The sequence below is a fragment of the Lipotes vexillifer genome, unplaced genomic scaffold, assembly GCF_000442215.2.
Source record: "Lipotes vexillifer unplaced genomic scaffold, Lipotes_vexillifer_v1.1 scaffold584, whole genome shotgun sequence".
Classification (NCBI taxonomy): Eukaryota; Metazoa; Chordata; class Mammalia; order Artiodactyla; family Lipotidae; genus Lipotes; species Lipotes vexillifer.
The window spans coordinates 4346081-4356133 of record NW_006783036.1 but is presented as its reverse complement, the minus strand read 5'-3'; the positions used below and the strand labels follow the sequence as shown (position 1 = coordinate 4356133).

The 10053-nt window shown below is 59.4% G+C and overlaps 1 protein-coding gene across 2 annotated transcripts in view; it reads left to right on the top strand.

The window, feature by feature from the left end:
* The window catches only part of EVL (Enah/Vasp-like), a 123225-nt gene extending 113492 nt beyond the window's left edge, over positions 1–9733 (top strand). For both annotated transcript variants that reach the window (XM_007455641.1, XM_007455642.1), the window contains exons 9-14: positions 1372–1435; positions 3105–3171; positions 3273–3335; positions 7151–7217; positions 7656–7713; positions 9527–9733. In XM_007455641.1, coding sequence (XP_007455703.1) covers positions 1372–1435; positions 3105–3171; positions 3273–3335; positions 7151–7217; positions 7656–7713; positions 9527–9564 — 357 coding nt within the window. In that variant the 3' untranslated portion in view covers positions 9565–9733. The remainder of the gene's footprint in view (positions 1–1371; positions 1436–3104; positions 3172–3272; positions 3336–7150; positions 7218–7655; positions 7714–9526) is intronic.
* Positions 9734–10053: the final 320 nt, after the last annotated feature.

The following is a 10053-nucleotide window of genomic DNA, read 5'->3' as shown; positions in this document are numbered from 1 at the left end:
GAAAAAAAAAAAAAAAAAAAAAAAGCTCCGGGTAGCAGCTGTATGTGTTTTGCTTGAGAAAAATGGAGGAATTATGATTACTTAATAAATGCCATCTTCCTAAGAGTGTAGAATCTTTCCAAGATATGTGTGATAATAAACGTCAGCTTGTATTACTGCTGCATTACTCACCTCCGTTACAAGCGTCGCCACAGACTTATTCTACGGGCAGAGCAGACACGCACGGGCTGCCTTTGTGGGGCCCCACTGGGAGCCAGGCACGGGGGTCCCGGGTGGTTGGGACACGGCCTCTGTGCTCAAGGGAGGACACAAGAAACTGACTGCTGACAAAGAAAAGTGCTGAGGACAGAGACGGAGCACCAGGGCCCTGAGCCCTGCGAGAGCTCCCAGGACAGGCGGCATCTGCCCCGAGCTCTGAGAGGAGCGGGCGTGCAGGACAGAGACGCGCAGCGGCCGTGTCTGGGGGATGGAGGGGCGCACGGGCGGGCGGCCAGAGGCTCGGGGCTCCGCCTGGCCCACTGGTCAGCGACATTGATGAACCCGTAGCCTGGTTGGGCTAAAGATAACCTTCAGAGCATTCTGAATTCTTTTTTTTTTTTTAAATTTTTGGCCGCGTTGGGCCTTTTTTGCTGCACGCGGGCTTTCTTCTCTAGTTGTGGGAGCAGGGGCTAGTCTTCGTTGCGGTGCACAGGCTTCTCACTGCGGTGGCTTCTCTTGTTGTGGCACACGGGCTCTAGAGCTCAGGCTCAGTAGTTGTGGCTTGCGGGCTCTAGAGTGCAGCCTCAGTAGTTGTGGTGCACGGGCTTAGTTGTTCCGCGGCATGTGGGATCTTCCTGGACCAGGGCTCGAACCCGTGTGCCTGCATTGGCAGGCGGATTCTTAACCACTGCGCCACCAGGGAAGCCCCTACATTCTAAATTCTTAACGCTTCCTCCTCTCCTGTGAAAGAGAAGCGAAGTGCCGGGGTCTCTAGGACTCAGGCTGTGTCCGTGCCCAGCCTTGACCAGCAGGGCTGACCAGAAGCGGGCTCCTCCCAGGGCTGCGGAAGGGTCCCAGTGGACAAGGGGTGGCAGTGCCTCGTGAGGGACAGTGAGTCTGTGGGCAGCGCCGGACCCAGGGTCCAGGCCACGTCCACTGTGTCCCCCTGCAGCCTCCTCCTCCCTGACTTCCGTGGGGTGGACCACCTCCCCACCACGACCTGGGGTTTTCATTTGGTGAATCGTATTTGTTGTTTCACTGATTATAAAAATAATATATGTTCATTGGCTAATTTGGAAAACTGAGGTTTCCTAGATGACCTGGCCCAAAGGTCCCCCACCCAGCCGGCCTTCCTAAGCAGGCCGACGGCAGAGCCTTTCTCTTCCATTTCAGGAAGAGCCGAGCACCTCTCCATCTCCGGGGACCCGAGCAGCCAGCCAGCCCCCCAACTCCTCAGGTAAGGCGCACCGCCCTGCTGGCGCCAGCACGGGGTCTTAGCACAGGAGGGGCTCTTACAGGAAGGCGATCTGATCCCCCTGCCTCACTTTACGGTGAGCAGAGAGGCTGCACTCGTGGGGGGCTCCCCGCCATCTTCGCGGCCTCCACGCCGAGCCTGAGCAGGGGCACCCTGGAGGAAAGACCGACCGCCCAGTCCAAGCCTCGCGTCCCCCAGTCAGCCTGCCAGCACCTACCGAGTGGTATGAGAGACCGTGCCCTGGGGCTCAGGTTCCCAGCCTTGGGCCCGTGCTCCGAAGAGGGGCATGTAAATGTCACGTTCCTGCGCCCTGCAAAACGCCAGCTGTGACCCATGTTACAGTGATTAGCAGTGAGTCTCGCTCACTGGGAAGTCAACCAGACAAGGCGGTCCTGAACCCTGCGCAGAAATCCCCCAGTCTGAGCTCTGGAACGGGGGTTGCGATTAGAAGAGTGCCTTGAGGCTCTACGGTGGGAGGAAGCCACTGCAGTCAGTCACTCGTCCAACATTTCAGTGTCTGCTCTGAGCCAGGCCTGTGCTCCTGAGCACATGGTGCAGTGCACGGTTGGGAGAGGCGGAGGGGAAATAGGGCCCCCCGCCCCAGCCAGCGGAGGGAAGCTCTTGCCTGGTGCTGGCTGCTCGCTGGGGCACGCCGGGGCACGGCTCTGCCCCGCACGGGCCTAGTGTCCTGACCCTGTTGGCGCGTCTGCCTCCCTTGCGAGGCTGTGGTCTGTGCCCTCTCCTTCTCAGGCAGTGCCACCACAGTTCTTGGTGAGTGACTGCATGAACACCTCACATCCCAGTGGATGGGTTACGTGTTTCCCAGTCTAGGAGGTTGAGGCTCAGTGTGTTTACGTGGCTTCCTCCAGGCTGCATGCCTGAACCCTGGACATGGTCCCAGCTCTCGTACCTGCCCTGCAGGCCCAGCGTGGGCCCGTCGGCCTGCACAGTCTCCAGGCTCAGCTCACAGTGGTTGGCCCCCTGCTGCCCCAGGGGTTTTTCCTTCTGCCTCTCTGCTCATCCTGCAAAGTCAGTGAATTCTGTCCAGCTCAACAAATCTCTTGAAGTAAAGTGAAATGTAGTTTAACACCAGTTAAAAAAGAAAAAGGAAAGACAAATCAACTTTCAAGCCCAGGCCGGGAAAGAACCAGCTGCAGTGTCGGGGGGGAAACCAAGGAGTCAGGGGACAGGGGATGCACGTGGGTCGTGGGCCTGGCCCCTGAAAGCGAACGTGGAGCCCGGGCTGCCCTGAGAGTGTCCTGGTGGGGGGCCTCCTGTGCCCTGCTCGGCCCACTGCTGGAGTCCCAGGTCGCCTCCAGTAGTCGTAGTTTAAGAGGTTCCCTGACCAGCTGGCTCACGTTCCAAGGACAGACCCAGTCATGGTGAGAGGACTCAAAGCCAGGCCACAAGTCAAGGTCAACCGAGTCGAGGGAACAGAGGCTCATGTCCTGAGGGGGGAGATGCCGGGTGACAGCAGGGCCATCTACACCCTGCCAGGGCCGCCTGGGCCAAAGGGGACTGGAATAAGGAGCCGGGTCTCAGCTGTGACGGGGGAGCATGGGTGGGGCCTCCTGCCCGGGACGCTGCGGGATGGGGGCCACTGAGCGCCCTCCCAGCTCTGAGGCGCTTCATCCATGACGTGAACCGACAGAGGCTGGCCGGAAGCCCTGGGAGCGGAGCAGCTCAGCAGAGAAGCCCGTGTCCTCCTTGCTGTCCAGGTGAGCTGCCCCGGGAAGGCTGGCCCTGCGCCCGGGTCGGTAGGCCCAGGCGGGCGCCGGCGCCAACTCACCTCTCTGTTCCATTCCATTCCACCGCGCAGAACCCCGTCTGTGGCCAAGAGCCCCGAAGCTAAGAGCCCCCTTCAGTCGCAGCCTCACTCTAGGTACCGAACAGCCCCGCTTCTGGGGCCTCCTTTGTCCCCTGCCCATGACTAACACCCCGGATCCCACCCGTGTCCTGTCATCTAACAGTTGGCTCTGGGAAAGGGTGGTCTGTGCTTTGTCAGGGGCAGGGCGGGCCTGCTGCTTCCTGTCTTCTCCTAGACAGAGGGCCCGAGGCCAGGGGAGGGGAGTGACTGTCCAGAGAGGCAGCGAGGTGGAGCCGGGATCGAATCCCAGCTCCGGCCTTGCTAATTGTGACACCGGGCAAGCCAGGGGACCTCTCCGAGCCTCCACTGCTCCCCCACGCCACGAGGAGGTCTCTTCATCCCTCGCGCACAGGGTGACCATGTGTGGACAACAGCTGGACACAGGAAATCTTCAGCAGCCCTGGCTGCATCCCGCAGCTCAAAATCCCGGGGGCTGGCCCAGCACCCCACCTCCTCTCCTTCCTCAACCTTTTCCCCAGAGATACACTGACCATATTTCCCAAACCAAAAGCTGATGTGATAACAGGATGGGTTGTTTGAAACTGAGGTCGCCCAAAAAATCAGAGAGACAGTCACACAGTAACTATGGGCCAAGTGTGGCCTGAATTTGCAGGCTTCTAGAATCCGTACTAAGAAGTGTCTTCAGTGCCCATCACAAATTGGAGGGGAACAGCCCAAATCCCAGAGCAGGTGGAGTTTGAGCCTGGTCTTGCCAAATCAAACAAGGTGACCAGAGAGAGCTCCAGCCGGCCCAGCAGGCGTGGCGATGACAGATGCGGGTGAACAGGGATGAGGGGTCTCGGCGGCAGCCAGGATTTGTGGAGGGCCTTTGTCAGCCAGGCTCTGAGCTGGGCCCTGCAGGTCCCTGCCTGCGAGGAGCTCATTTTCGTGTTGGAAAGGCCCATAAATAAGACAACTGTAAGTTCTGAGAGGTGCTCTGGGGAAGACATAGAGGGCCGCGTGGTGGACGGGGCCGGGGACGGGGGTGCTTTAGCGAGTGGGCCTCTCAGAGGTGGCACTTGAGTTGACCCTGATGAGAGGGAGCCTGCCCCGTGGAGATTGTGGGGACGGCCCTCCAGGCCGAAGGAGTGGTAAGTGCTAAGGCCCTGAGCCTGCCACCAGGCTGGCAAGTTCAAAGAACAGAAAGCAGGCCGTTGTGGTTGGCAGGTGATCGGACGTGGGGAGGGCAGAGGGAGGCACATTTAGAGGGGCAGGAAGGAGCCGCACGGTGAGAAGTGTGGATTTTATTCTGTGTCCGAGCTCTGAGCAAAGGGCGCCGCGATGGAGTCGCTCTCTGGGCAGCTCGCTCTAGCTGTGAAGCGAGAGGTGGACTGGAGCCGGGCGGGAGCCAGAGCAGCCGGGGAGGCGAGGCGGCCGGGGCTGACCTGCAGCTCCCAGCAGAGCTAGCTGCTTCCTGGTCGTGGCGTAAGGACGGGCGGCCAAGTTCTGAGTGGCCAGGCGTCCGTCACAGGGCAGGAGCGTTGTCTAGGGCATTCCACACTTAAGAGGGCTCTCCGGCTCCGAGCCAGAGTGCTTCTCCAGACACAGATGCGGCGGGTGCCGCAGGGCTCACAAAAGCTGTTGGGGTCACCATCGGGGGGACTTACCAGGTCTGCAGATGGGGGGACTGAGGCCCAGAGAGGTAAAGCGGTTTGTCCAGGTGACTGGAAAATTGCTCTTGGAACAGGGACTTGAAACTACAGGATGGGTGTGACGGATCCAGGGACCTCAGGCCGGACCTCTTTCCGCATCAGGACCCAAAGTTACAAACTCAGTCAGGACCACATTTATTGAGTCTCTTTATTGAGTTCATCCAGGAGGGGTGCAGGAGCACTTTTTCTTTTCTTTTTTAACCCAGCTTTCTGCACTGGACACTAAAATTTTATTTACATAGCATCCAGTGGTTTTTTTTAATCCAGTTGTATTGAGATATAATTGACATCTAGTGTTGTGTAAGTTCAAGATGTACCACACTGTGATTTGATATACGTGTGCATTGTAAAATGGTTACCACAGTCAGGTTAGTTAACTCGTCCATAACCTCACACAGTTACCTTTTTTTGTACGTGTGTGGTGAGAACTTTCAGATCTACTTTCTTCGCTCCTTTCAAGCATACGATACAGTATCGTTAACTGTAGTTACCGTGCTGTACGTTACACCCCCAAGAGGGAACCCATCTTATTAGCGGAAGTGTGTGCCCTTGGACCACCTCCACCAGTTGCCGCCACCCGTCGTCAGCCCCTGGCAGCCACGAGTCTACGCTCTGTTTCTGAGTTTGGCTTTTCTAGATTTTACATATAAGTGAGATCATGCAGCATTTGTTTTTCTCTGTCTGGCTTATTTCACTTAGCATAATGTCCATGTTGTCGTAAATGGCAGGGTTTCCTTCTTTCTTGTGGCAGAATACTCCATTACGTAACCGTGTGATGTACATATGTACACGTGTGTGTACATACACTCACGCACACAGATACAGACATGACATCTTCTGTGTCCATTCATCTGTCAGCGGACCCTTGGGTTGTTCCCATGTCATGGCAGTTGTGAATAACGCCGCAGTGAACATGGGGGTGCACCTGTCTCCTGGGATAGTGATTTCATTCCCTTCGGCCTTGTGCCCAGAGGTGGGATTGCTGGCTCGTGTGGTCATTACGTTCTTAATTCTTTGAGGCCCCTCCACACTGTTCTCCATCGCGGCTGCACCAGCACTTTAGTGTTCATGCTTGTTCTCCTTACTGTGGAGAACACCAGCCCTCAATTTCCCCAGATGGACCTAATCTGTACAGTGACCCCTGGTAGCCATGCCAGTCCGCCAGGTCAATGTCTGTCCGCCAGCTGTCACATTCACGATCCCTGCAGCTGGCTCTAGCCACATCACTTCCCTGGACCTGCCGTTCTCTCCACGTGGGGACAGAAAGTGGATCCAGAAAGTGTACCCTCAGCACCATGGTCCTGCTTTGAAAGGCCAGGTGGTTAGACGAGCGTTTGCCAAGATTTCCTCCCTTCCTCCCTTCCTCCCTCCTTCTGTCCTTCGGTCTTTCCCTCCCCTCCTCTCTTCCACTGGTGGGATCTTAGTTCCCCTACCAGGGAGTGAACCTGGGCCCCGGCTCTGAAAGCAGCAAGTTCTAACCACTGGACCGCCAGGGAATTCCCTGCCAAGATTTTCCAGGGAGGATTCATGTGCAAGAGACATTAAGTTTCAAACCAGCCAACCTTAGTTCGGAAGCATCAGAGGACAGTCCCCAAAACTGAAACCTTTGCCTGAGACGAGCAGAACCACATCCAAGGACGTTTCCTGAAGTAATTACACACCAGAGCCGGCTGCCAACACCAGGGACACATGTTTGTGTCGGAAGTGGGTGCCTTTAGGATGAGTGTTTAAGATTTTTGCAGTTTTGTCTCGTATTTAATGCCATCGTTACTGGTTTTCCCCAAGCTTCCGTCTAGCCAGGAATGTAGACCCTCACACTGAGGACCAGCTTATCGGGGTCCCTTTCCAGGGGAGGCAGCATGTGACGCTGTCCGCTTACGTGGCCGCTTCTGTGTGAGAGCTGTCAAGTCAGAAGACCCCAAGTCCTGACTCTTGGGTTGGGAAATATGGTCGCAGTATCCATGAGCCCCTCTCGAGGTGGAGACAGGGCATTGGAGTCCTTTTCAGGTAGCTAAGGAGCGGCCGGAGGTAAAAGCAGAAAGCGTTTGAAGGACGATGGGAGAGGGCAGGGCTGGGCCTGCAGCGGGGAGGCGCCGGGGCACCGCTCAGTCTCCCAGCACGGGGGTGCCTGCCAGGCCCCACCGCCCACCTGACCGCACCCTGCCGCCCTCTCCCCAGGATGAAGCCGGCGGGAAGTGTAAACGATGTGGCCCTGGATGCCTTAGATTTAGACCGGATGAAACAGGTGAGTGTGTCCTTCCCGAGAGGCTGTGAAGGAGCCAGAGGCTGGGGATTTGTTGGGGCCGCGTGGGCAGGCAGGCCCGCCCTCTTGCCCACGAGGGCCACACGTGCGGCTGCCAGCAGTAGGGAGCCGGCGGTCGGGGAGGGAACACGCGCAGCGTCGGTCCCCCTGCCCCTGTCCTCACCAGGAAAAGGCTCTGGGCGCTCCCGGCCCGCCTCTGGGGCTTCCCCTTCCGGGCACCCCGGCTCCTCCAGAGTATTTCTCAGGAGTGGGAGGGTGTCCCATGTCCCACTCACACACCCTTCCCCAGCTTGGGGAGGGAGCCGAGAACACGGGGCGGCGTGGGCAGGGGTGAGGGCTGTGGCGCTGCCCCTGCCCCTCGATCAGGGCCACTTCTCCTCTGCTGTCTGTCCCTTCACTCCGAGGCTCTGCTCCCACCAGGAGATCCTCGAGGAGGTGGTCCGCGAGCTCCACAAAGTGAAGGAGGAAATCATCGACGGTGAGTAGGGCCCCCCCCCCCCGGCATCGCCCTGAGCCGGGGCGCACCCAGCGGCCTTGAAGACGGGGGCCTGCCTGCGGCCAAGCAGGGGGCCAGCATGGTCCAGCCAGGGAGGCCGTCCCGGGCCAGGAGGCCTGGGCCTTGTACCAGCATGGGGGCGGGGGTCAGTCTTCCTCCCAGCGGCCAACACCACCCCCCTGAGTCTCTGAGCACACTGAGGCTGAGAAAGGTTAAGCGCCTTGTGTAAGGACGGGCGCGCCCTGCTGGTCTGCCGCCTCAGTCTGAGTCTTCCCAGGATTAACCTGTGTCGAGGAGAAAGATCCGTGAGTGCATCCCCAGGCCCAGAGCAGCCCTGAATTATCTGCTGCTTAGCTCAGCATCTGTGGACTTAGATTACTTCTCTTTATTCTGCCACTTCTGATCACTGGGTTTGGGGTTATAAGGGCAACCGCTGCCTTGCCAGAGGTTTAGGGGTCCAAGAAGCCGCAGAATTACCTATGGGCCTGACCTAGTTCACAGCCTGCTTGGCCCGGCCTGGGGGTGCAGGCATGTGGCTCCAGAGGCAGGGCCTCGTCACAGTGAATCACATCCGTCCTTCCGGTCCCCACCGGAGCCTTTGATACTGCTGGCTCAGATCTGGAGCCAGAGGAAAAGGAAAGGTTCGGGCAGGGCTGGCTCCGCCCGACAGAGCAGTGAGGCACAGCCTGGTGCCCACACCCCTCCCCATCCCACCTGCTGGGTGCTGGTGGCGGAGGGCCGCCAGACGTGGGAGAGAGGAGAGGCGGCTGGGAACCTGCGTGGGGTGCCCGCAGAGCCGGACCCCTGCCCAGGGCTGGGTGACGGCCACACCCTGTCCTTGACCCAGAGGAGAGCACTCAGTTCCTGTTTGCCCAGTCCCCCCACAGGCCTGGGATGGGTAGATAAGGAGTTAATGAATAGAGAGAGAGCAGAGCCAGAGAGGAGACAGAGGCCAACTATTAACCCTGTTCTAATGCTGGGCGCTCCCACCTCAGGAGGGCTGCTTGTGTGGCCCCAGGGCCAGGGCTGGTGCGGGGCCCGAAGCAGGTCTGCCAGCCAGCCAGCGAGCAAGCAGAGGGCACAGGCCTCGACAGAGGGAGCCAGTGGGTGTGGGGGGGCCCCGTCTCTGCACCTGCCACAGCGTGGCCGCGGTGGACGCAGCCTCTGGGGTGGGCGGCTGAGAGGCCGGGGGAGATGTGGGCCATGGGGGTCTCCTGGAACCCTCCCCTCGTTCCCCTGCTGCTGGAGACGGGCCCGGCCCTTAGCTCTCTCTCCTGGTCTTCGGCTGCAGGCCCCCTGGGGTCTGTCCGGGCAGAGGCTCACATCTGGGGGAGGACTCTGGGGAGAGGAGCGGGGAGAAGCCCCGGCCCCCTCCGGATGGGGCAAGCCCAGGCCCCGGAGGCAGGGCGTGGGAGCCCTCCGCCCTGCTCAAGGTCACCGACTTGATGCTGCCCCTGGGGGCGGGGTGGGGGGTTTTGCCGGTCCTCCGACCAGAGCTGGGCTGCCTGCCGGCCCCTTACCAGTTCGTCCTCTGACGGGGAAGGGGCATAGCCACCCTCGAGGGACTGCCAGCTCACAAGAAACGGCAGATGAGACCCACAGAGGGCTTTGCTGTCACCCCGGAGTCGGCCAGAGCCCGCTGCGCTGCTTGACCTCTGGCCTGTGGCTCGTGACTTCCGGAGGCCTGGGGGGCAGCGGGGCGGCTCTCGGGAGACAGAGCGGGGCAGACCCCAGGCAGGACCTGAGCAGGCCGGGGGGCGGCGCCTGAGCCTCCTGTCCCGCCCTGTCCCCTCAGCCATCAGGCAGGAGCTGAGTGGGATCAGCACGTCGTAGGTCGCTCAGCCCCTGACGCCGCCCGAGACCCGGTCCAGCCGAAGTCGGGGACAGCCAGGAGCCCAGCGCCCCAGGCCTCCAGCACACACGAGCGCGCACTGAAGCTAGGATGTGCTTCGTTTAAAAGTCTTAACCTGTGATAAAATATTAAAATGAGGAAAAAAGTTCAGCTCCTGGATTTTTTTAGATTCAACCTGATACAGCACACCAGGCCTATCGCCTTTTTTTGTATTTTATATTTGCCTATTTAAGTGTACATTCCTTTCGGTTTATAGAGAAGACACCCCGAGTCAGTCACGCGCCTCGCTAGATGGTTTCAAGTTTTCTCCTAGGTGCCACCGGGAGCAGCGGCTGCTTCCACGCGGCTCCTTCCCAGCGTCCTGGTGGTTGGGGTCCGTCCACGCACCAGGCGGTCTGTGTCCACGTGGTAATAAACGCTTACCGTCCACACCCCGGCTCCGACTCGCTCGCTGTTGGCGGCTCCCGGCC